The sequence below is a fragment of the Harmonia axyridis genome, chromosome 2 (assembly GCF_914767665.1).
Source record: "Harmonia axyridis chromosome 2, icHarAxyr1.1, whole genome shotgun sequence".
NCBI lineage: Eukaryota > Metazoa > Arthropoda > Insecta > Coleoptera > Coccinellidae > Harmonia > Harmonia axyridis.
The window spans coordinates 19,729,782-19,757,505 of NC_059502.1; the positions used below are offsets into that span (position 1 = coordinate 19,729,782).

A 27,724-nucleotide genomic window follows, 5' to 3' on the forward strand; every position below is an offset into this window, starting at 1 on the left:
ATTCTTGAACTGAAATTGATTGAAATTCCTAAGTTTGAGCTTTCTTCGAAGATACCAAGAATATGGAGATGCACATTTTCTGGGAATATCGAATCTTCGCTTGTTTGAATTCCATTAACTCTAAATACAATTCAATGAGCATCACTTAAAGAAAGTCTTTATATCAAATCATCCTTCAAATAAAATATTTATTGAGGAATAAAACGAATCGAACAATATCATAATCATTAATCATCATAAATCTTTTTAATACTGTCACTCCAGTTGGAGGTTATACAAGGGAACAGTATATAGTTACTTCATGCCAAAGACTATACTTTATGGACTAATATATGTAATCTGTGTTATATTATGCTATACAATATTTATTTTCAACGCGTGAACTTCGCTGAAGTCTGAAGGAGAAATGAAATAAACGGAACAGAGGTGCTATTAACTCCTAATTTGTAGAATTAATGTCTGTTGGAACACCATGGAGTGCCATACTGAAGATTCCATCAGTGTTTCCGGGTTGAAACACCGTAATCCTCTGAGAAAGAGTGCACCTTCAAAATTGGTTCTTTCCATTTCAACTTCACGACTTTTTATAAGGTGAAAATATTTGTTCAATGGGTATTCGAATTCTATCTGTTTCAAAACTTTCAAGAAATTTAACAAGCCGTGAGTGTGATTTCGATTTTTTTTAAGAAAGAGGTAATGATCGGGTTTGTGGATGACCTATGCTTAAATTACATCGATTCCAGGATGCATAGAGATTTATTCCAAAAGTCTTCATGATGGAAAATTTGTGTCACTTTACAAACCAAATTTTTGTTTCGAGAAGTGAGCCTCAAGCGTCCATTCACACTATCAAAGAGCCCTTCAAAAAAAAAGGAGAAATTCAGCAGTATGCCTCGCTGAAGGATCTATATAATTCTCATCGATCTCATGCAAAAGCTATGATACGAGTATTTTTTATTTAATATACTATTCGACTGAGTATTTGTACATATTTTATTTATTGTGTGGTCAAACATGTTCTTCAGAAGGTTTTGGCCAACGAGGGTTTAATGAATTCATCCTCTTATCTATATTATAGATATCAAAACAATGTGACCAAGTATCAAATTTCAGCATGCCATCTTGAAAGTGCAAATCTTTTGTCAAGCGGGAATTCTAAATATCTGAGGAGATAAGGTGGGTAAGAGTGGTAAAAATTTCTTCAATAACAACAATATAACCTGAGAAATTGATTTCATTCCCATTCCTCAAACAATATTCTCTTGTTTTTCTATAACTTTATTTATATCAGAAACATTCATTGGTGCATGGTCAGATACAATGGTTGAGACAATTTTCAAACCGCTCTTACAAACATGCCATGTTTCAGTAGGCATTTGAAAGCCATGAGCGTTGCTCTATTTCTGAGAAACTCAAACTGTATCAGTTTGACTAATGGTCCTACTTTCTTTGCATTACATTCCTCCTTTTTGTCATAGTACAAAATCTTTTTCAATTGCTTCTCACTTAGTGCTTTTAAATCATTTATATTTTTTGTTTTAACGGAGCCTTCATCCATGGCACTGAAAAAAAAATTGTAATTAATTATACAGAGCACTAAAATGTAGTCAAAAACATATTAATCATGTTCAACAGATTTGATATTAATTCATTCTACAGGATGTCACAATGTAACACGACAAAGTCCAGGGGATAATAATTATACAAGAGATTCATTAAATATTTGTCAAAAAGTTGTTAATATTTCTTGATCCGTATGTCAACATATTTGACTGAATACCTGAAAAAAGCAATCCTTTGCTACAAGATGAAAATGAGTGAATGTGTAATTTAAATGAAAGAAAAAATTGAAATGAATCTCTTTTATTTGGACACCAGTAGAAATCTCCATAGATTTTGCATAGATCGTTTTCCATCGTTTAAACGAATAGTTGGAAAATTTGCTACTACAATTTCATGTGAATTATTAATGGAACAGATACATCAAGGTCGTTTAGACGAAGAACTCAAATTCGATTAGGGAGCCATCAATGACGAAATCGTGAAAAATTTTCCGCTCAAAACTTTCGTTTTTTTTTGTTGTCAAATACCGATCTGCCATAGAAACAGAGTTTCTCATTTAAAAAATTCCAAAATTGGCTATTTTCCCTCACAAGAGAGAAGGCAATGGAAGAGGCAGTAGCATAAGTGCAGGGGCGCCGTCAGACATTTTAGCGCCCCGCCAAAATAACATTTTGGCGCCCTGCTTTGCCTAATTTATACGAAGTTTCTTTGAAGGAGCCTCTGTTATTCCTCTCAGCCACTTTTTGATTCCATATGAAATCGTATTTTTCAATTTAAAATCACCTCGTCAAATTTATCAAACGACGTTTTGTCGATTTCATCAAAGAACGTCCTGCATTGTTTAAAAGTACGACGCTCTTTTTATAACACTATAGTAAAGAGACAACGTATCTTAAAGGTGCAAAAAGTCTTATTTTATTAACTGACTTTGCGCCCCTTCAATTTGGCGCCCCGGCAAAATGGCCGGTATGCCGCTCCTGGCGGCAGGCCTGCATAAATGGACTACCCTCTCAAAAACTTTAAGTTTTCCATAAGAAAATTTTTGACGGATTCAACTTCATCCGGTATATTTTGATACTACCAATGTTTTCTTTTATGACTTAATGACAGCAGTATAGAACTTACCTTAATAATCAGATGATGCAGTGATAACTAGTTTTGCAATTGAAACTAGGGTTTATTTGGTTTTTGTTGAAGACGATTTTTTTTTAGATCCCGTCTTTTTTGCTTGCAATTCGAGGCTTTCCTCCTTAAGGAATTCAATAACTTTAGATCGTCTTTTACTCATTGGTGTTTTTTGACTCCATACAGAAATCATCTCCTCTTCCTCCTTATATACTGGATTCTTGGTACACAATACGCTTATTAGTTCCAATGGATGAAGAGGATGGACCAAGAGTTGCAGTGTTCGTTTTACAGTCAAAACCTCATTTATTGTTGATATGATAGCTCCTGAAGAATTTAAGTTAAGTAGTTAATGAAGTTGTCTATAATAACAGACCAGTTGGATCCGGATATGGAGATTAAACGTAGAATAGCAATGGCCAAGACCACTTTTGCGAAAATGAAGACCTTTTTATGTAATAACCACCTTAACGTGGACTTGAGGCAGAGAATAGTCAAGTGCTATGTTTGGCCGGTGCTTTTGTATGGTGTCGAAACATGGACCTTCAAGTTGTCAACATTGAACCGCATTGAAGCATTCGAAATGTGGATACACATACGTATGCTCAAAATTTCCTGTACATCACACAAAACAAATGAAGAAGTGTTAAGAAGAGCCAACAAGAATAGAGAATTGCTTAATGTCATCAAGCGTAGGAAGATATCTTATGTGGGCCATGTGATGAGGGGAAGTCGCTATCGAATTCTGCAATTGATAAAATCAGCGTCAAAATAGAAGGAAAGAGGAGTACAGGAAGCAGGCAGGCCTCCTGGCTCGGAAATATCCGAGAATGGATCGGAATAAGAAATGCAGGTCAACTTTTGCATATGGCACAGGATCGAGAAGCTCTCTCAATGGTGATCGCCAACGTCGGATAAAACTGACAGGGCACATGAAGAAGAAGAAGAATTAAGTTGAAGAGATACTTAGAATTACCTAATTGTAGATATTTATATTCAGCCTGGAGGATTGGTTGAATTGAATTTCATTACCAGCTAATGATGCACTTCAGCAAAATATTTTCGTTTCATCTAACAGTTAATTATTTCCAAAGAAGTATAATAAACAAGGAAGTTGATCTTTAATTTTTATATTGTAATGTTTAGTTTTTATTCATTCAAAATAGACAGATCTAACTTCCTAATCAAACTAAGATTGATTCGACTAAATTTAGCGAGTTCTCAAGGTGTGTTTCGCTTCAAGAATCCAAATCAAAAAACATTATTGCACTGGTAAATTCTGTATTTAATTTTTCAACCAAAAGGAGTAGTTCCTCATATATCCCCTGCTATAAAAATTTGTGTTATAGGTATTTACCTGCTGTATATCCATCAGATATTCTTGTTACCAAACTAATATCGAAACCAACTAATGGATACATCTTCAAAATTGAAGACCATATTGCATATCTGGAACAATAATCTAGTCGAGGAATAACTATAAATTTTTGGTAAACACTTTGTAACAATCTCTGATCACAATCCCACGGAGATCTAGAAACCCCAATCAGTAATATTCTATCTTCAGGTGCCAAATCTGAAAGCAACATCCTTATGAACTGGTAATAAGTATGACGAAAACATTGAACTGATCAAAATAGATTGGGGGTTTCTAGAGAGGTTGTCATATGGAAATTTAGAAAACTTTGTATCCACAACTCCTAAAAAACGTGAATTGCAATAACTATGGTGAGGCAGAAAATGAAGCCACTGAGCGAGGTAATGGAAAGGGACGCTTAACATAGTAGTTTTATTATGACCTCCCCAAGTAGACTGCACTTCTAGGAAGTGGTTCAATTGATTTTTCCACTAGTGAAAAAGTCAACGACTTGAAACAAAGCTTATATCTCTAAACCAAACATAAATCACGTGAGCCTATTAGGAGGGGTGTCTATCGCCCAAGAAATAGTAGGTGTTGGGTTTCCTAGGTGTCTTGTCTTTATATCTCGGTAAGGTTAGCACATGCGATTGGAATATGTTCAACAGTATACTTCTATGCTCTTGCACCAAGGGCTTAAGGATCAACCAGTCAATTTCATTCGATTGAAATGTCTTCTTTTAAGAGCTAGGAGTTTTTTGACCGCAGGCTTTAAGGAAAAGGCCTTCCAATGAGTAGCTTCTATTTCCTGTACTCACTTCTAGTGTTCCATTCAGAGGATAAATTGCTGTCTAGCTATCTGATAAAGAAGCTCCTGATCGATGTAATACTCCACACTGGAAACGCTGGTTCCGAACCAAGGTTTATAGATTTAGACAGGTTGTCTCGTAACTTTCAACCAATCTGCGTCAACCATTCGTGACGTCACTAAGTTTACACATTCAAATAAATAACATTTAATTGTAATGAAATCGTGGGTTTTCACGGATTTTCTTATTAGTTTGATCGCGTATATCGTTTGTAGCTTCTCCTAAATAGTCTTCAATATCTTCAATCATAAAATAGTTACGATAAAATGTGTGTCAATGATGGCCAATGGCTATACAGACCTCGACAGACACTGGATGACGTGTTACCCCACTATTCAACCCAAGTTATGAGACAACCTGTGTAATCTACAGACCTTGGTTCCGAACCAAAATAAGGCTTATTTTGGTTCGGAACCAAGGTCTGTAGATTACACAGGTTGTCTCATAACTTATTTAATAAGCTGATCCAGCTCCATGTTCATTTAATTCACCTTGGCAAATGACATTACTTGTATTCTCGGAGTGAGCTGAGCAGCAAAAAACTTTTGAATCATGTCTGGAGCCCTGATCTTTCTGAAGATCTTTCCTGTATTCTTTTACTTCATAGGATAAGGATGGGGGGCGATGGATTTTAATGTTTATGTTAAATTTTTCTTCTTTTAATTAAAAGTAGGTGTATCTTCCAAGTAACTAGGTACATAATGATTAGGTCTGAAGTTATAAAAAAGGGAAGCTTTACTATTTGATGATAGTGAGTAATTTTAAAATAACAAGGCAATCGATAGTTTCAATTCCACTTTTTGATATCCAATTTCTTGAAAACTCCACTTTCAAGTTGAAAATTGATTCCGCTAAATTGCCTGCGCGGAAATTTTAATACGGGACTTCGTTCATTTTTTTGTGCTCTTTTCAAGTCTAAAAACGGATTTTCAAAATTTCGATATACAGGGTGTTGTTTCAAGGATAAAATCGTTTTTTAATTTTTTGTTTATCTGGACCAGGATTTTCCTTGTGATCATTGAGTGATTCATTTACATAAGACAGATGTAGCCAAATATGAGGAAATTATACTGAGAACACACGATTGATTTCCATCTAGAGCAATAATTCCCTGTGGATTTCGACCAAGCAGAATCTAGTGTCTGTTGCAATTTTACTACTCAATCGAATATATATTTTTCAATACTTTGTTCTTAAAAATTATACTCAGTTCCTAAATTTACTCACATTTCACAATTTTCGGAAGGTCTTTCTTCAGCCGCTTTGGGTCCGTCTTGTCAGTTCTTGGAATCCTCTTGACAAATGGTTTTTCCGCATCGTTCATATAAATAACGGAGGGTTGGTATAGTCTCGCCACCTTCAAAATCAAATGCACCAACATTATCAAACCGGATTTTCCAGGATATTTTCCAACAATGTTTGGAGGTGAAATGTCGAAGAATGTCGCTCCAATTTCTGTACAGATCGAATGTACAAGCATGTTTTTTCCGCTTCCCTTTGCGCCAACCAGTAATACTGATTTAACATGAGGTGAAGTTTGATGTAAATGTTGAGTTAGTGAAGGTAAAATGCAAAATTCTTTCAGCAATTGGCGCAGGTCTCCCAGAGAATTTGGCGGTTCCGTGGGATTGCTGAATGGTACCGGAGTGTTACAGGATCTTTCACCATAAAATTGCCTCATGTAAACTTCAGGATGACTGAAAACTGTTTTGTACAGTTATAATGAAAATTATAAGTAAGTTATTCACCTTTTGATGATCCCATTGGAGACGAGCTCTTCAAATAAAGATTCGTCAGTACGATCAGGAGTCAAATCTTTCTCTTTCTTTTTTTTACTTTTCTTACCACTTCTTTTCACTTTCTTACTAGACCTTTTTTTCATTTTGAAGCCTTTGTCTCTATCCAGGGCATCCTAGTTTTAAATTTTTATCTAATTATTATGAGTTGAATTGCTTGATTTTTCTCTAAAGAAACCAATAGTGCAAGATTTACATCGCGTGCAATGTCATAAGGACACATTCATATAACGTCATGAAAGATCCATATGGTAGTTAGTAAAAGTGGTGTGGCACATTCTTCACGTTGCTGGCTTTGTTAACAAGCAAAAATTTTCTAACAATGGATGTAACACTATACTTCCTAGTCCTTCGCTGCTAAAACCGGCCCTCTAGAATACATTATTTTTAGTCTTGTAAAACTATTTAAACATATGTAATTTCGTAATGACGAAACACGAAATATGGAAATACAAGGAGTTCCGCCAGTGGCGTATCCAGACATAAGCGGTTAAGCAGGGACCGTAGACAGCATCACAATATTTCATCTATGACAGTACCATAGACTCACACAGAAGAATTTTAATGGATTTACTCAAAATTCCTTTAAATTGATATAAATTCCTCAAACTTACCTAAGCTTCGAACAAGCAGTTGAATATATGCCTACTGAAATGCAAAACAGTATCGACCGTTAGACCCAAATTTCTTGTAAACTCCAGAAAACTGAATTTGTTGCCATCCACGATAACAAGAATCGTATTCTACCATTTCTACGACCAAAAAGTTGACATACTTGTAGGGAATCTATCGATTCCCTCGAAAATATTCGGTGTAAAAACTTGGAATGATCAAAGCCACACCCCGAAGGGATCTGTAGAAAGGCTTTGCTAACGGTCGAATGGAAAACGGCCTGAATGCCCATAAAAATCGGTATTTCAGAGCGAATAATTCAATTGAGTTCAGTCCAGTCTACAACTACAACATATGTGCAACACTTGCACCGACAACGAGAAGAGTAAAAATTTTCACATCTGTTCCCGAGAACGGCGAGAAAGTACCTGCGACCGAGCCGCAACGATCCAAGTGGCCAGTGATTCTTAAAATCAATAAGACCTAAATATCATCTTCTTCACACATTTTTAGTGGATTGGAAATAAATGGAATAAGTGTTTTTACCCATTCTTTTATTTCCCTCATTTGTCCTTGGCCGTGAACTACGTTTTTAAAGTATAAGGGCCACACCCACATACTGATTTATTTGTGTTCAAAGGAATACCTACAATGCTTTTTTGAAATTTCATAGATATTATTCAGTTTAGATCATAATTAAGGGCTACTACAGCCTGTAATGACACGCAAGGTTCAAACGACAATTTAAGTTGGCTATCGTCTGCATAAAAAAGGAAGTTACCGAAATACATACAGAGATGAAACACGAAATATAAAAGATAAAAAGAAGGAGTCCTAATGACCCTTGTGGAAGTCCACAACTCAAACTGACAAACGAAGACATATTGCCATCAATTCTAACAGCCTGAGATCTCGACCTGATATAATTAGCCAATAATTTAATCGCTGGCTGAGAAAGGCCTAAATAATGTAAAATAGCGATCAAAAGCTGATGATTAATTGGAGCGAAAACCCTACTAGCTACTAAAGCTCAGTTTAGAATAAAAACAATCAAGCATTTAATATTCTATTCATGTAAATTACTTGAAGGAGTTGCAATTCCGACTTCATTATTTCATCCACCACCTTTCTAAGTCGATTTTCCAAGTTACTAACTTCCTCTTGGACAATAAAATCTCTATTAAACCGTTGATGGAAGTCTGCTGAATCCTCCATATCCTTCCATGTCTCGTTATATTCATCTTTTCTTTCATTCAGTTCAGGCAAGAATATAGATGGGACCATTTTCGACTGAAGTATGTTGCTTTCTTCTGGTTCATTTGGAGATGATTTTGATTTAACACTACCCTCCCTTTTCGATTTCGATTCTCCAGAATTTTGCTGGCTAGATTTACTGATCTCACTGTCAGTTCCTGCAGAAAACAAAACAAATCTTACACCGTAAAACCTGTTTCACCACTCGCTACTATACAGGGTTAGAACTAGTCAGAAGGACACTACAGGGATATCAAAAACCGTTAGAAATACAGGGTGGCTTCAATCGCAAAAAAGTTGCGTTATGTAGGTATGAGTGTGTTGGTGTGAACAGATCCAGAATATCTCCAATAGGCTCCGAAATATCTCGAAAAAACTAAAAATCGAGATTTTCTTTTTTTCTGCGTAACTCATTTGTTTTTGGAGATAACTTCACGAAATTTGGTTTGTAGCCATTATCCAATATGGAGATTCTAATGGTGTTTACAGAATTTTTCTGTTTTCCATTGTTTCAGAGACCTGATCAGTTCAGTTGTTATGTGAAAGCATCACTCGAGTTTTGGAAAAACCTGAATCCTGTTTGATAAGTAACGTCCTATTAAATACATTATCATGCTGATACCAACACTTTACATAGCGTACAACTAGCAATGTCTGTAGAAATTGTTCTACATAATTCAAAAAACTCAAGTAATGGTTTCACATAACAACTGCCAACAAAGTTATTTGACAATTCTGGCTCCAGTCTACTACTTAAACAAAAAAATAAAAAGGAAGTTCAAATTTGCGTAGCTAAACTCGATATTTTTGTAGAGTATAAGTAGTAGGCTGGAGGCAGAATTGTCAAATAACTTTGTTGGCAGTTGTTATGTGAAACCATCAATTGAGTTTTTTTTAATAATGTAGAACAATTTGTACGGACATTGCCAGTTGTACGCTAGGTATGTAGTGTGTTGGTATCAGCAACTATTCAAATTTCTAATATAAAATTTGATCTCACCTTGCCGACTCATTTGCAACCTTGAAGTAGTACGCTCTGAACCAGTGATCTCAGGTATTCTTCCGGTATGCTGATTATACTCCTGTATCCATCCCCTCATTTGTTCACTCAACTGTTCCAGAATAGCTGCTTTCTGCTCCTTCTCCAATTTTTTTTTTATATTCGTTAGAGTTTCATTATAATCTTCTTCGTAATTTTTTCGTAACCGCCTTCGTCGTTCTTTATTCAGTAAATCTTCTCCAATTTCTTCATCTGTATATCTTACACTTGGAATCATTCCTAGTAATTTTAGGTTGGTACATTAATCCGATTGAGACATGAACGAAAATTATTTGTAACGGGTGTTTTTTTTAGAGGTATAACTTTAAGTTGGCATTACTGTTCAAGATGGCAACCGATTTAACAGCTGTCAAGTGATTTATGTTCAGTTTGGTTTGGCAATTCATCATGAATAGACTCACGCCTGAACAACCTTGCAAATAGTGCAATTTTATTTCGAAAATAATGGTTCTGTGCGGAATACGTATCGCGCACTACGTCCATTTTATTTTGTTTAGCGATGAAGCGCACTTCTGGTTGAATGGCTACGTCAACGAACAAAACTGCCGCATTTGGAGTGAAGCTAATCCTCAAATGTATGTCGAAACAACGCTACATCCAGAAAAACTGACTGTTTGGTGCGCCTTATGGGCTGGTGGAATCATTGGTCCGTACTTCTTCAACAACGATGATGGCCAGAACGTTACAGTCAATGGTGATCGGTATAGAGGTATGATTACTAACTTTTTCATTCCTGAATTCAACAACCATGATGTCCAGGAGCTGTGGTTCCAACAAGACGGCGCAACATGTCACATAGCTCGTGCCACAATCGATTTATTAAAAGGAGCGTTTGGTGACCGCCTAATTTGACGTTTTGGACCTGTGAATTGGCCTCCAAGATCTAGTGATTTAACACCGCTAGACTACTTTCTGTGGGGCTTTGTAAAGTCATTGGTCTATGCGGATAAGCCACAAACCCTTGAACATTTGGAAGACAACATTCGCTGTGTTATTGCCGATATACGGCCACAAATGTTGGAAAAAGTCATCGATAATTGGACGTCCAGATTGGACTACATCTGAGCCAGCCGTGGCGGTCATATGCCAGAAATCATATTTAAAATGTAATGCCACAAGATTATCTTGCGGATAAATAAAATTCATGTCAATGGAATAATCTATCGTTGTTTTATTGCAATTTAAAGTTATATAGCTCTAAAAAAACACCCTTTATATTCTATCATATTCAAATTATGTTCAAATTTGAAGGACGCCAAAGATGGAATAAATATTATAATGAATTTCAAAGGATATTGTAGGTATATCACTCACCCAATAACATCATCTCCTGAAGTTTAGTTTTACGCATAGCCCTTCTTGCAATAAAACCTCTCCAATGTCTTTGAATCCGAAGGGCAGCAAGAAGTCGAGATGAAAGCATATCTGCTGAATCAGATTGTGATAAAATAGGCTGTTTAGAGATTTCTTTCATTTGTCTCATCTGCTTCATATATTGTGCTCTTAATCGACCTAAATATTAAGATATTATCAAATATATGATCAGTCATGATTTTCACCTTATTTCATCAGATTGAAAAAATTGAAATGCTGGGCATTAGTAGGACGAGCAATATCGACACATAAGACATATATATCATGCTAAAAAAAATTAACGTATACGTTTATTTTTTTTTTTTTTGAACTTTCATATAATAACTAATCTTATCTAGAGATTTGTGGAACACCTCTAAGCTTCTGAGCATGCGCAAAGCTGATAGTAGATTTTAGTAGATTTCTGTCATCGTCGAAGTAGCTTCGCTTTTTGAGAGATGGTCACACTGTCGTAAACCTTACAAAGTTTGCTCATCGCAAAAGCAACAGAGGGGAAAGGAATGTGTACCAAAATTTGATTGATATAGGAAAAACCACGTGATGGTAATCCCTCTTAGTGGATATTATTATAGAAACTCATCTGGAGCCCTACCTTTTTTGCTAGGTGAATGATAGCATAGTTATTAAGCCTGACTTTTCGATGCATATCAAGATATTAAAAGAAGTAAACGAACGGTTAAAATCTGAGGGTTTAACGGTAAATTTACAGAAGTGTCGGTTATATAGACCTTTCTTGAAATGTTTGTATGGAAATTTTGGAAATTCCACATTGCCCATGCTCGACACGCACCCTATACATCTGTAAAGCTGAAATTCGTTTAGTACCAAATAGCATACTCATAATAAATTCAATTAAATTCGAATATAATGATCGTTCTTAAGATTTGCAGATATACGGACATACACCAAACCATAGTTGTTCAGAATAATATGAAATATATTCCATAATAGGAAATTTCGATAACGTAAATCAATTTTTTTTCTACACTGGGTAGACGCAGCAAATTTTTACAGTCCTCATGAAATAATTTCTTTATTATTTTATAGAAAGACTGAGTGATGATTTTTATCAATTCACAAAGAATTATTATAAAGATGAAACGTTGACATTCTTATCATTTCATGAATGAATTTTAGTCATTCCGTTGCCATAATATCAACCTGAAGAAAGAAAAATATGGGTACTTATATTTTACTTGTTTCTTTCATATTTATCTCTAATTGCAGAAAATTCAAGGTACTGGTACTCAAAAGCAGAGACCTACATCTTAACTGTGGTCTTCAAAATAATGAACATATAAATGCAAAACTTACCTTGTCTTGCACGTTCATGTGTTTGTATGGAAAGAATAGCTTGTTCCTCAGTCATTGACACTCGGGTCTCCTCAATTTTATCAGATAAACCTACATTTATTTCACACGTCCTCAATAACTTCTGCTTTCTTATGAAATCCTCATTTTCTTCTCTGAAATAAGAGGGAACATTTAGTTCACAATCGATAGGGTTCAGACCCAAGGATTCGATAATATCTCCACAATGTGTCCATTCGTTGAGGTCTGCTTCAATTAAGTCATATTTCAACTCGAGAATTCTTCCCAGTATAGCTTCCAACAATTTCTTCATAAATTTTCTCCTCTGGATCTGAATGACTTGGTCTATTATTTCTGTCATTTGATTGGCTATCAAGATGTATTTCAAGTATGAATTGGCTATGAGGAAACGCTGTTCTCTTCTGTCGACCTGAGAGGGTTCGTTTTGTATATTGGATTCTAGCAATATTTGGGCTGTTTTCCATTTTTCTTCATAATATTCGTTAGACATTTTTTTCTGTCGAATCAGTAACTCCCTTCATTCTCAAGTTTTTATATACAATCATCGAATTGTATCAATACCAAACCATTCCATATACCTCTTATTAATCACCGTAACTGTGGATACAGGATTTTGTTTGATCCATAAGATAATGAAAAATATAAAATGGTAGTGTTTCATTGAAATGAGCTCATTCAAATATGGGTATTCTCGAAATAACTGACGAGAAAGTTTTAATTTGATTCCAGCAATATTTTTAATTTTTTGTTTTACATAATATTCATTACACATTTATTTTTCTGTCGAATCAGTAACTTCCTTCTAATGTTATTATCGAAGGAAACCATAAACTACCTCCTGATGTTAGTCCTTCTATTTTTAGCTTCTGAACCTGAAGGATAGCATTTTTAAGCTAAGGTGATTAATATTCATAGTATAACTCCGATTTTTGAGCGCTCCTTCCCCAAACAGAGCACTTTACAATTTCGTCACAATGTCTGTATTTTTTTTTTTTTTTTTTGAGCCGGACATGATGATCTCAAACGAAAAGGTAATTGTTTATCTACTTATATCTCTAATGTGAGAAAAAGAGGTTTGATGACGGAGTTTGAACCAAAAAACTCAAATAGTTTTTTTACCAATTCGATTGTTCTTATCTTATACTGGATGTTCCTGAATTGGAGTTACGAAGTAAAATGAGAGATTACTTGGATAATTTTAAAAATAAAATGGCCCATAAACATGAGCCCGCAAACGCTTTGTTTTCGAGATACAGGGTGTTCCTACTTTTTTGTGATGCTTAACCAGTTTATCGAATCTTTATTAATCTTCGCTACAGAGTTGGTAAATAAAAATAAGTACCAAAACTTATAAAAGTAATTTATTTATCACAGCTACCTAACTGGATCTTTATAATATTTTGGCTTTTCCTGAGAATTACTATAGAGAGCTGTTTGAATTTTTTCTCCAAATGGATTGCAGATACGACAAAACTACAACAAACCAAAAAGTGAAGTACTGAGCCAGAGTTTCTTTTTAAATTAACTACCAGTGGTTCACGAAAAAATAATTCTAGAGGAAAGATGCGGGCACCATTCCAGAAAAAATTTTACTTGTAGATTTGCATTCAAAATTAGGATATAACATGATATAACAGAAAACTTCAAATTGGAATTTATATGTCAATTCAAGCTAAAAATCTTGTGAAGAGAAGGTGCTATGAGAGAAAAACTTGAACTTCAACCTGGACCTGTCTCTCTAAAACAAAGCGTCAAAATGGACTCATGTTATAGGACTTTTTTTCTTGAAATGATCCGAGAAATATGTCGTTTTCATTTAGGAACACTCTGTAGATATAGTCAATTCAAAACTGATATCTTCACAAGTAAACTGCAATATTTCGATGCGAATTACTCAGTTCAGTTCTTTGATAACTGTAGTAGGTATTTGAATTTTGAGACGAGAATTACATAAAAAACCGAAAACAACGGGTAAGTGTATACCGATGACGAATGAAAAAATCACAGATGGCAAATAAGGGGCGATGCCGAGAAAGCGGAGAGATAAAGGAAAATAATGACAAAGATGAGCTCGTAGTTCAATAAAAGGAATCATCTTGAAAGCGATAATAAAGTCATAAACCGTAAAGGCGTCCGATTTTTTACTGACGTGTCGATTTCAAAGGAAAGTAAAATGAAATTTTCGTTCTTCGTCTTTGCGAAATTTCTAAAATTTTTTTCTTGGGGGGGGGTGTTGTGGTAATTACTAATTATCCTTAGAACACCCCCCCCCCCCCCCCCAATTTCTACGTCCTTGAATATCACGACGCTAAATAGCTCCTAAAACATCCAACACTTCGGTATATTACCAACTTATTAGATTGGTAATTTAGACTCTAGATGGCGGGTTGATTTTTATATATGCCTATCGGGAAGGAGAAGAAAGACACTAGTTTTTTCTTATACGTAGATAGCAAATTCGAGCTATGTGGTTAACAGATGAGGAATATGTAATATCAATAATAATATACAAAATCCTACTCAGAATTTTTTATTTAGTTATATCAATCATATAAGACTAACAAATTAGAAAGAAGAAGAAAAGTCAAACAGTTAGGTTATAGTAGGGGGTCTATGTCGCTCACCATGGTTCTTTCTTTTTTCGTTCGAGTTCGACGACTTTTGAATTATTGATTGTTTTCTCAATTTTTCAAATAACTCATCATGGCTTCTCTAGTTTCTTTGAAGCGAAAGGTATGTACATTTCTTTCAGTTATTTTCCTTAAAGTTGATAATACAGATATACGAAATTTTTAAAATAATGTTTGCAGCATGGTCATCAGGACATTGTTAGATTGTAATATATTGTCTAATGCACAATGATTATATCTTTGATAACATTGAATGATTCTCATTTTTAGAATGATCCTTACTGAAATTGGAATATTTGAATAATATGTCCATTATTTTCCTTCAGAAGAATAATAGAAAAAGCTATGTCTTATATCTATCTTCTGAAATTCAAGCTTTGATATCTATGCTGCATTCTTCCTTGCGATGGGTCGTTGGTTGTTTCGTTGATTTGTCTCTAATATTTTAAGTTATTATACTTAATTTTGTGAGTTATTGTGCTTTTAGTGAAAGAAGCGATTAATAGCTTTCTAAAATAACGTATCTACCCTCTATGTTAATTACTTGGAGGTTTATAATAATTTTCAAACATGTTTATATTACTGAAGCATTTTGACAGTATTCTAACTCCTAAGTTTTTTCTTTCTTTTAGTTTGTCGCTGATGGTGTCTTCAAGGCTGAACTTGATGAATTTTTGAGGAGAGAGTTAGCCGAAGATGGCTACTCTGGTGTTGAAGTTAGGACAACCCCAGCTAAAACTGAAATTATCATCTCTGCGACTAGGACTGATTTAGTTCTTGGTGAAAAAAACCGCAGGATTCGAGAATTAACTCGTTTAGTCACAATGAGATTCAACTTTCCTGAAAACTCTGTTGCGCTCTATGCAGAGAAAGTAGCAAACAGGGGCTTGTGTGCTACTGCCCAGGCTGAATCTTTAAGGTTCAAGCTTCTCGGGGGGCTCGCTATTCGCAGAGCCTGCTATGGCGTATTACGCTATATTATGCAGAATGGCGCTCAAGGTGAGTTTTTCAATTTTTTTATTTTCATTAACCCAGTTGCTTCATTAAAAAACCAATTTTGCGGGGTAATAATTTTTTTCAAGGTGTCCCATTTTTTGAGATACAGATATAATCACTTTTCTTAACTTTAATAGAACACCCTACTCATTTTATTCATTTGTCACAGTATTTATCTCATTAATTTCCTTAAATGAAAACAAAATATGAAGCAATATTTTTTTTCATATATCTACAAATTTTGGACACCTTGACTGACAAGCTTGAACTTATATGTAGGTTCAAGCAACAGTATCGATTATCACAACCAGTTCTCCTAACTAGTACAAGCTTTGAGCTTTTGAGGGAAGTCACCTCTGAGAGAACCTTTTCTAATGTACGCATAATACATTCATTAGAAAATCCGATATTTTGATGTTACTTTTCTCTTTAAGCTATAGGCATAGTCAGAAATTTAATTCGTAGATACTTCTGATGGAGTATGGAAATTTTGTTGCAATTGATTCTGTGTTTTGATAGATAATACTGTATATTCTCAGGATGCTATTTAAATGTGGACTGTCGTTAACTCTAAATCCTCGATAACTCGAATTATTTTCAATCCCCTGGGAAAACCTGTCTGAGCCCAAAAAATTTCCATGCATAACTCGAAACAATGTTACAGATATAATTTACCATTTTTACCTTCATAAGTCGAAGACGCACTAAATATACCTCTATAACTCGAAGTTAGTAGTTAATTCCAAACTCCGCTGCACAAGTCGAAAAGTGTCGGTGTATTAAGCATATTTAATAATGCAATAATTGCATCGTGAGGTTTTATAGAATTTTGTTTTATTTGTTGCTAAGTTATGTAAAGGATGTTGGAAATACATTTTTTGTTTAATGTTTTTTATCCCGACTTTCCTAAGCCTCTGAGAGACCTCTCGGTAGATTGGAATTTTTACGAAAAACTTAGTGAGAGTTTTCACTCTAAATTTCTAAAACGAGCTTAAAAAATTTGAATAAATGCTCCTGCGCAATAATTGGTCAGGATGAAAAAAATGAAAGAAACCAACAATGAATTAATTAACTCTTTTGCCGTTTTAGAGTTTAAATCAGACTCTTTCATCAGATAAACTCTTAAAACATTCAGAATTTGTCAATTGGCTTTTGTCAACACAAAGAGGCGTTGATTTATTTCATTGTGAAATTTTATATTGTCAATTCATTTTTCAGTGAATTCATCAAATATGTATGATCTACTCTTATTATAGGGAATAAATATCACTATTCTTTACCTCTATAACCGAATTAACATTTGGTTTACCCTTTGGCTTACTTCTATTTCTCATTACTTCTGCGAGTCGAATTTGATCAAGAATGACCTGTATAGCTCGAACTACGCCTATGTCGAACTATTCGTAACTGGACGAAAAATTTTGTTCCCATGGTGTTTCGAGTTAACGAGAGTCTACTGTAATTGAATTCAATTATTTTAATAATCCTTTTTTCCTTCAACTCTACTAGGCCTTAGTCAGAGGCTAAAAGGTCATGCTAGTTAGGAGAAAAAAATTATTATCAAAACTAAAAAAGAAATAATATTTTATAAATAAGTAATTTTCTTTTCTAACAACATATTTTATAACTTATGTTTTGTGAAACGAACATTAAGTACTCAATCAACTGTAATCAGTGAATTAGTTTTCATTTGTTCTGAAATTTTTTGTAACTCATTATTTAATGTTTGGTTGTGGTAATGAGATTGCTTTCGAAGTATTTTTATTATTATAATTATGGTTATGTGAAGTCTATTTTTTTAATTCAAATGAATATATGATTTGTTCTACAATAATTCAAAAGGAATCAATTGTGAATTATTTATTTCAAATGCTTCAAATAAGTGGTTCAAGTCTTGTTCAATACTTTGGTGTACGTAGAGCAGTTATTGGTATCATTTAAATCTTTGTCTGGTTGATGATAAAATAAATTTTTGTTTATATTCATCATGGTGATACTAACTTAGTAACAGAATCTGTCAATTCGTAAAAAACTCTCTTAGTTTAACCATTTCCTTTAATGTAGATTTCACTTATTGTAGGCAGTAAGTATTGTTTTAATCATAAGTACTTTGAAAATAAACTTTACTTGTAGGTATTTAAACTAATCATTACAAATTACTCTGTAGAAAAAGACAATTTCTTCATAGCAAAGGACAACTTGAGAAACTACATCACCTTCAATTCAGAAGTGATAAGGTACCTGTTCCATTTGTTCTCTTGTTTATGATTCATTCCATTTTTATTCTACTATATGATTGCTTCTCTAATTGAACATTTGTTCATTTAAGGTGTCCATAAAATGACACAATGTTCTATAACCCCTTATTATACTAGGCCTTTTTTGTGTCTAGCACTGTGACATTATGCTTTTTTGATTCTTGTTTCAGGTCTAATTAGAGACCTTCCAAACCTTATTTTTGATATTATGTTTATGTTTTGTTCATGCATTCTGAGGAATTAATATCAATTTTTCGGTATACAATAGAATAATGTCAGTGCACCCACTCAGTGGTTGAAGTAGTTGTGATCACTCATAAGCCTATTCCAATCATGTGATGCGTCGGGTGTCCCTCCAGCAGCTGTTTTGAGGCGATAACTGGCACTACTTTATTATACAAGCAACAAAACAAAAAGAATTACTTTTTTAGACTTAGTTCATCTTAATTTCAGTTATATCTCATGAAACAGATGAAAATTGTGTTGGTTGATGTTTGAGGGCGAAAAGTTGGGTTGAATTTCATGTCTTGTCAAGCGTCAAAAATATACCTGAAATTATGCGCATTCCAAGCAAGGACTGTAAGGCTTAGAAATACACATGAAAAAGGGTAGTTGTAATAAGGGGTATATATTAACAATAGTGAGAATTTACTAAAGATATCGGAAACATAGTTGAAACAGAGTTATTATTCAACTTTCAGCATAATTATTATGTTGAAATAGCGATTTTGGTTTATAATTTCCAATTACCTTTGGAAATAATTTATAATTTTAATTCTGTGAACTATTTTTCTTGATATCTTTTATTTTCATTTATGAAATCCTCAATTATATTTTATTGAAATTTTTCAGGATGCGAGATCATAATTTCTGGCAAACTTAGAGGCCAGAGAGCAAAAGCAATGAAATTTGTCGAAGGACTCATGATACATTCTGGAGATCCGGTCAACACATATGTCAACACTGCAACAAGACATGTGCTCTTGAGGCAGGGAGTCGTGGGTATCAAGGTAAGAGAAAAGTCAACTTATAATTCCTTTTTAAGCCTATTCAGTACTATTGGGCAAGGATTCATAACACAATATTTTGAATACGGGATTTTATCATTTTGAAATATTGAATGGCAATACTCCATCAAATAGAGATTAACATAACTTGTGTTTAAAAACAAAAGGAGATTAACATAAATTATTTTTATGGTGGTTTTTGTTAGTTATTTTCGGTCGCTAAAACCTTCACAAATTTTTCATTTTTTTTTTACACTTCATCCCAAAAATGCAGCAAAATTCTGGAAATGTGAGGCATTTCTTTGATGACTTGAATGATGAATAGAAACTTTGAATAGTTTTATTATCATCTAGCCTATTAATCAAGTTGATTAGAAACATTTTTTCCCACCTCATTCTTAATTAAATTAAAAATTGAATCATGGAAAATATCTATTTGATATAAATAGATCTATTTATTGTATCAATTCATAATGAATATAATACTATTTTTTCCAAATGTCCTTAGTTTAAATACCTGCCGTATTTAGATAGATAGTTCGATTTGATGTACTGATCGAAATTATAATATTGTTCTGATGCACTTGAATTGTCTAGAATTTGAAGCCGAACTTGAGTCCTTTTTTTTGCCTTCAATATGAATGGATAGTAATTTTAAGCATGGAGGATCAATGCGATGTAACAACTGATTTTTGTATGAAGTCAATTTCTGAAATTGTGGAAAAAAATAATGGAATAACTTTCCCATGCCCATGTTCCATCATTTATCCGATATCATATTTAGATAACCATCATATTGGTGGTTCATTTTGATTTTACCAACCAAAATGAGCAAAATTAATATTTTGCAATGAATGTAACCTGCTTATGTGAAAAGTTCGGTAGTCTGTTTTGATTTTTTTTAATTCCACTGAATACTATTTTGAAATCAAATTTTTGTAAGAAGGAATCTGAATTAAGCATATACATTTTTTCCCTAACCCATCACACAATAGTCGATCCTAACTGAATTTCTCTCAATTTCGCATTCCTCACAAAATCTGTCAAAAAGCTAGTTATTTATTTCACGACACCTGGTCAATCCCTAGAAGATCTTGAGTTCGGAATAAGCAGCATTGCCAAATGTTAAAACAACCTTTCAACAGTTTACGGCATTTTCATTGGCTAATGTGTAAGAATTAAATGATGTCAAACGTATCTGAATTCTTGCATGTGGTAGAAAAGGACAGAAAATAAGAACGTTTGAGAATGTTCCACTCATCCTGAAAAGTGAGGACTTCTCAGAATAGGTAAACTTTGACAGATGCGGAGAAACATATGTGGTAGTATTCCCCCTTGATGGGGATCACCAATGAAGGATGTTACGTATATTACACTTATTTGATATTTCAAGTTTGACGAAAAAAGATACTAGATTAAGCACTCAGGGATCAATTAGTTCTATACAAAAATCATTTTATGTGCATTTATTAAAATTTTTTATTAATATTTTTTTTTTCCAGATAAAAATCATGTTGCCTCACGATGCCACAGGCAAAATTGGACCTAAAAACCCTCTTCCTGACAAAATTGTTATTCATGAGCCTAAAGAAGAGCCTCTTCCAGAGTCCCCCAGAACAGAGTTAAAAGCGAATAGTGATGAACCAAAAGAACCTTCTCCTAAAGAAGAATGATCATTCAATAAAAGAACTCTGTACATAAGTTGAAAATAAACAAAAAATTTAACATATTGACTTATTATTACGTTCAATATCGAATGTAGGGTATAGGTATAGACCGTATACCGCCAAGAATTTCAGAATTGTTTCCAATATTACAGGTGGCCTACTTCGTACAAACGGACAGCTTGTCTTTGGTCAATAAAATTTTGCCTTGACAGAAACTTGGAAATTTCGTAAATTTCTTGTAATTTTTTTTTCATGGGGAAATAATCTCGGAAATAATTACGTGTAGTGTTTGCAAAGAAATTTTTATGATTGATATTCTATTCTCTTCTCTCCAAAAGTGTTCATAAACAATATTCGGAAATTTAAAATGTGCGAGTGGTTCACCAGAATAAAATTGTGGTTGCTCTGGTGGCGGGTAACTCACTGAAGGTTGAGGAGTTGGAGATATATATGAACCGCCTGCTTAGTAACCAAGGGGATATAAAACCTTACTCGTGATGAGTTTCCAACGAAAGGCGACTTAAAGAAACGATAAATTGAGCGAATTCATTTGTTATAGAAATTGATATGGTTTACATTTAAAAAGAACACAAGTTTGTATTATAACTTCAAAACTAATGGCCATGTTAAAAGCACCAATAATATAGAAGTTACGAGGACTTTTAATTTCACGCAATTTTCTCTATAGCTTTAAAATAGTTGAGCTAATGAGGTTGCGGCTCAGAGGAAAGAAAAGATTGAGGTGCCCTTAGAAGTAAATAGCGTTGTATTGTAATCAATTGCAACAGTATGATGATAAAGTGAGATAGGACAACAACAAACCTGCAAAATTGACAACTAGAGGAGCGGTAAACATTTCAGTGGCGTAGTCGATGATTCTCTTACTGCCTCTTATTAAATTTTCGGTGCTGAAATGTTTGGAACAAACATATGCATATTTCGGCAAATTGTTCATTTGCAATATTAATACGTGGCACCATATTTTGCTATATTCTTTATTTGAAGGAAACCTACAAATGTTAGCATTGAATTAAGTTTTCGATCTCAGAGGAAAGAAAAGATAGAGGTGCCTTATAGCATTTGTTGACATCGCTATAACATTTTTGTTTACAAACACTTATAATGTACTGCGTTGCCATTCTGAGGAAGAAGTAATCTTTTCTCCGTTCTGTGGCATAGATGTTTTGCGAATATTCTGAGGATTTGGCAACACGGTTCTGTTGTTGTTATTGCACGTGTCAACTAGAGGTGCGTTAAGGGTTAACTGTTCATTTTAATTTCACGTTTGTAATCGGCGTTATTTCATACAAGTTTGTGAATTTTAAGTTACATATTGTTAATTTTAATCATGTTAAATACTCGAAAACCATATATAGTGTGTAAAACATCGGAAATGAAAACCTAACCTATCATAGGTAAGTTCACGTTTTGAGTCCATAGGCGTAGAATATATCTCGTCTATGGCGTAGTATTTGAGAGATATCGAAAACTTAATTCAATGCTAACATTTCTAGGTTTGCTTCAATTAGAGAATTTAGCAAAATATGGTGCCACGTATTAATATTGCAAATGAACAATTTGCCGAAATATGCAACTTAATAAGAGGCAGTAAGAGAACCATTGACTACGCCACTGAAATGTTTACCGCCCTCTAGTTGTCAATTTTGCAGGTTTGTTGTTGTCCTATCTCACTTTATCATCATGCTGTTGCAATTGATTACAATACAACGCTATTTACTTCTAAGGGCACCTCTATCTTTTCTTTCCTCTGAGTTTTCGATATCTCACAAATACTACGCCATAGACGAGATATATTCTACGCCTATGGACTCAAAACGTGAACTTACCTATGATAGGTTAGGTTTTCATTTCCGATGTTTTACAAACTATACATGTTTTTCGAGTATTTACCATGATTAAAATTAACAATATTTAACTTAAAATTTACAAACTTGTATGAAATAACGCCGATCACAAACGTGAAATTAAAATGAACAGTTAACCCTTAGGCCCGGTGTACACATCCGACTTTTGTAGTTACGACACCGTTGCTGTGTCGTACTTGCGGCCTGTGGTACAAAGAATCAAATGGGAGCATGCACACTACCCGCCGTGCCGTTGCGACATCGTAACTGCCAGCATACGGTCGTTTTTTGGTAGCATGTCCCTCTAGGCCGCAACTGTGCCGCAGTCGTACATGCGATCTCTCAGTACTCTATTCCAAATTGGCCTGCGCACACATACGACGTTTGTCGTGAGTTCGCACAATGGCAGAGAGGGAATTGGATATTGAGCTCTTCATTGAAGTGAATTGATCCAGCTCCGCAACCACGACGGTGTCGTATGTAGTGTGCATTGAATAGGTACGACACCGCAACGGGTGCCGTAACTGCAAAAGTCGGATGTGTGCACCGGGCCTAAGCCCCGGTGCACACATCCGACATTTGCAGTTGCGACATCGTTGCGGTGTCGTACGCTAGTGTGCATGCTCCCATTTGATTCTTTGTACCACAGCCCGTATGCTGGCAGTTACGACGTCGCAACTGCACGGCGGGTAGTGTGCATGCTCCCATTTGATTCTTTGTACCACAGGCCGCAAGTACGACACAGCAACGGTGTCGTAACTACATAAGTCGGATGTGTGCACCGGGGCTTAACGTTGACACGTGCAATAACAACAACAGAACCGTGTTGCCAAATCCTCAGAATATTCGCAAAACATCTATGCCACAGAACGGAGAAAAGATTACTTCTTCCTCAGAATGGCAACGCAGTACATTATAAGTGTTTGTAAACAAAAATGTTATAGCGATGTCAACAAATGCTATAAGGCACCTCTATCTTTTCTTTCCTCTGAGGGTTGCGGTTTTCACCAAATTAATTCTCTCAAAAATCGATCCCGAAAATGTGCCATTCATTTTTTCTCGCTCGAAAGGATTCTGAGATCCTTTTACTAGACAACGAATTTGGGAAACCCGATATAAGGTGGGCAAATTTCGATGTTTGATACACGATAACATTGAACGGAAAAAACTAAGAAGTTGAAATTTTTAGGGTAGGAAAGGAAAAATTAATACCGAATTAATGATATACAGGGTGTTCCATTAAAAATTATATTGTGTTGAATCTTCAAAACCATACCCCGAAAAAAAAATTGAGTACGCCACTGGATTCTACGCAGAATTCTGATTCAGACGTAGTTTTTCGCTCAGCATTATTTCTAATAACTTCGGAGATAAAGGAGGGGTCCAAAAAGTATCAATTTCCAAAATCGCCCTGTATCTCTTGAACGGAAACAGATATGTAAAATCTGATTAGACCAACTTGAGTTTCACCAAAAAAGTAGGACAGGAACGTGAAAACCGCAAGGCTCTATCTTAAACAAAAAGCGAGAAACCTGGCTGTCGTACCCGAAATGGAATGCTCTGTACAAAGTATTCACAATGAGAATAAGCGAATAACCTGGTTATCATTGGTACGTACCTCAGAGTAATAAACATAGATAGAGAATAAGAGCCCGTTCACATGACGAGCGGTCTACGCGCGGTTTGAAACCGCGCGTTTACAAGTATTGTACATGAATTTTCTTCGAAGCGTACACATGCCTCCGCGCGTTTTTATGGACCGCGCGTAGAGCGCTGTTCTAGAGTTTGCCCGTACTAACCGCGCGTTGGCTCGCGGTTTGAGATCATAGGTTTCTAATGTAACCGTTCAGATGACCGCGCTTGCACGAGCTGATAGAAGCCAGAGACGTATTTACGTATTTCGGTCAGAAATATTTCAAAATGGAACCGGACGCTCCTAAATTATTCATAGATGAAATTGAGAATTTTCCTGTAATATGCGACATGACAAGTAGTGTATATTCAGATAAAAACTCAAGGAGACGGGCTTGGGAAGAACTCGTCATCATATCCTGTGAAGGAGATGCTAATGAAGAAAAAATATTTATTATGTGACCACATAAAAATGATAATAGCTCTTTATTTAGAAATCATGAGATACACGTAGAAAAAATACAAATGAAGAGAAATAGTATCAAAATAACATTCACCTACCACTTAACAGCAGAAATCTACTATACTAAGTATATGGTTCTAATTACAATTATTCAACAATAAATTAAATATTATATTCTTAAATGGTTTATAATTATTTATTTCTTTGATTTCATTAGGCAGTCTATTGAAAAACTTTAAACAACTGTATTCTAGCTGCTGTTTGTGTTGAATTTAATTTACATTTTTTTTTCCTGTCGAGCCACGTGTCCTGCCCACTGCCACTTCAATTCTGCAACACGCGCTATAATATCTACGACTCTAGTTCTTTGTCGGATTTCTTCATTCTTTTTTCTGTCTCTAAGACAGACATTGAGCATAGTTCTTTCCATCGCTCTCTGCATCACCCTCAGCTGGTTTGCGCCGTTTGCGGTCTTCTTAGTTATTGCCATAGTTTCCAGGCCATATGTCGCTACCGGTAATATGCAGGCATCGAAAACTTTCCTTTCAAGGTTTATTGGGATGTCGTTGTTCCTGAATATATATTTCATCTTTCCAAAAGCCATCCAAGTTAGCCTGATTCTTTTTTTTTATCTCTGCTGTTTGATTTTCTTTGCCGATTCTTATTGAGTGTCTTAAATATATATATTCTTCTACATTTTCAAGTTGTGTGCCGTCAATGTTTATGTGTTCTGTGGTGTTGTTGATAAGTTTGGTCTTCGAAACATTAATTTTCAAACCGACTATTTTCAGAGCATCAATAAGTTGTTTTAACATCTCGCTCAATTCCTGCATGTTGCTACTTATTAGGACGATGTCATCGGCAAAACGAAGATGATTTAAGTAGGATCAGTTTTAATTGATGAATAATAGAAACTATTCGATCTATAATTACCTATCAAAACTTGAAAAAGTTTAATTCTCACCTAAATCTGATACTGAATCCAGATTCAAACCAAAATGTAGAATTCAAACTGAATACGGGCCGTTACGTCAACGCGCGTTCACCGCTTGGCAACCGCGTTCCATGTGAACGGTATCCAATTATCCACCGCTCATTCAAACGCGCGTAGACCGCTTGTCATGTGAACGTGCTCTAAGTCATTTGCAGTGAGCGAATTTTGTCCCCAACAAACTATTAAATTTGACATAAGGAGCGTGTAAATGAAAACACATCCGTGATACTATATTTCACTCAATTCGCTGATTTCTCCAAAAAGAAAACCCTTTTTAAGTCCTATAGTGGATCAAAGTTTCATATTAATGCAAAATATATTGAAATAATTACCTAGAATATATCCGAAGAAGACAAATTCAAGCTCAATGACGTGAAACAACCGTTGACACGAGGAGGGCAATAGATGCCAAAGCTTTGATCTCATCAGGTAGATACATAAAATAATAAATATGCTTATTATAAATTCGACAATTAGGAAAATATCGGATTCCAAATATTAAAATTGGCATTTTTAATCAGAAATATCACTCAAATGAATATATTTCATTTAATATAATATACATTCATGACACACTAAAATTGTGGATTTGCACTTTGTAAAATAATAATTAGTGATGCTGTTAAGCTGTGTATTATGCTTGTTTAACGATTGGAACTGACTGAGACCCGCCCAAACTCAAATAGGAGAAAAAGAGATCGTCGGTACTGGCGGAGGAGTGTGTAGTAGAGTTGTGTCGATCACTGGTTTTTCTAGATCGGGTTCTATCGTGAGCTGTCGGCCAGATGATCGGGTCAAAAGATTCGATCATAGATGTCTGTTACGCTTCTTTCAGTCATTTATCTTGCTTGTTGAATTAAGGTTAACAATAAGCGGCCAGGGATGGTGGTATAAATTGAAAAATATTTTATCCTAAGTAAACAAGATTTTCATGTCCGATTTTGTTGTAAGAAGAGTACTTGCGAGGCCTTTTCAGGCTTGAGGCTGCTTCTTTTTGTATTAATGACCTGGTCAGCTTTGGAAAACACCCTCCTCGTATGGTACAGATGTGGCAGGAACACACAATCGTCGCTTCATTAATATGTATAAATTTGGATATAAGAGTTGACGTTCGTTCCACCACTGGAGAGGATCATCTTTTCTTTTTATGAGTGGCTCATTTAAATATTTATCGATTTCAATAATACTAGCTGCTGTGGGATTTCGGACCATCTCTTTTTCAATTTCCTTTTCGAACTCGGCCCACACGTTGACATTAGTCGATTGACTCGATGTTTGTGGTATTGGTGGTGGTTCTTCATCCACAAATTATTATTATTATAATTATTATTATTACAAGGTAAAGAGTTGAGGCCAAGCCTATAGACTCAAAAAAAAATTGAATATATGAAAAAATTCACCGAAACTTAAAAAAAAAACATTACAACGGAAAAAGTAATTCATAGCTCCACAAGTAGCACTCACTCGTGACGAAACCAGGTGTCATAGTTGTTTTTGAAAGAGTTCACAGAAACTGAGTTCACCACCGATGAAGGTAAAGAGTTCCAAACGGTAAACACGCGGTTTGTGATGAAAAATGAAAATTGTATAGGTTATAATCGAATCAAAGTGATTCGATCGATCGTGATCGACACAGCCCTAGTGTGTAGTGGCTCTACTGTCTGGCTGTGAGATGACGTTATGGGCTTCACATTAGACTCGAATGTGGCACCGGTGGGATCTGATTTCTGACATCTTATTATTTCGAAAAAAGAGATAGGGGGTCCTTGAAGTTTTTTTCTATAAGTTGTCGAGATACTTTTATTGAGCATCAAATTTGGTACTCCTATACATCTATTGGAAAAAAGTTTTTGAAATGACACAATGCGAT

The 27,724-nt window shown here is 34.9% G+C and overlaps 2 protein-coding genes across 3 annotated transcripts; one reads left to right on the plus strand and one right to left on the minus strand.

Moving 5' to 3' along the window:
• Positions 1 to 51: 51 nt before the first annotated feature.
• On the minus strand, positions 52 to 13,509 carry LOC123672939 (dynein regulatory complex protein 11-like). Of its 2 annotated transcripts, XM_045607306.1 has the most exons (10): positions 12,325 to 13,509; positions 10,951 to 11,148; positions 9,577 to 9,855; positions 8,406 to 8,734; positions 6,663 to 6,826; positions 6,142 to 6,611; positions 4,046 to 4,264; positions 2,689 to 3,015; positions 1,221 to 1,562; positions 52 to 1,163 (listed from the first exon to the last, which is right to left on the minus strand). In XM_045607306.1, the coding sequence occupies exons 1-8, from the start codon at positions 12,830 to 12,832 to the stop codon at positions 2,741 to 2,743; spliced, it is 2,442 nt and encodes an 813-aa protein (XP_045463262.1). In that variant the 5' UTR covers positions 12,833 to 13,509; the 3' UTR covers positions 52 to 1,163; positions 1,221 to 1,562; positions 2,689 to 2,740. The 2 variants fall into 2 exon arrangements, with proteins under 2 accessions (XP_045463262.1, XP_045463261.1); XM_045607305.1 differs by having other exon boundaries at positions 52 to 1,562.
• A 1,408-nt stretch (positions 13,510 to 14,917) lies between these two features.
• LOC123672940 (40S ribosomal protein S3-like) lies at positions 14,918 to 20,958 on the plus strand. The gene is made up of 4 exons (XM_045607307.1): positions 14,918 to 15,075; positions 15,605 to 15,971; positions 19,079 to 19,236; positions 20,736 to 20,958. Exons 1-4 carry the CDS (start codon positions 15,046 to 15,048, stop codon positions 20,904 to 20,906), a joined length of 726 nt encoding a protein of 241 aa, XP_045463263.1. The 5' UTR covers positions 14,918 to 15,045; the 3' UTR covers positions 20,907 to 20,958.
• The last annotated feature ends 6,766 nt before the right edge of the window (positions 20,959 to 27,724 follow it).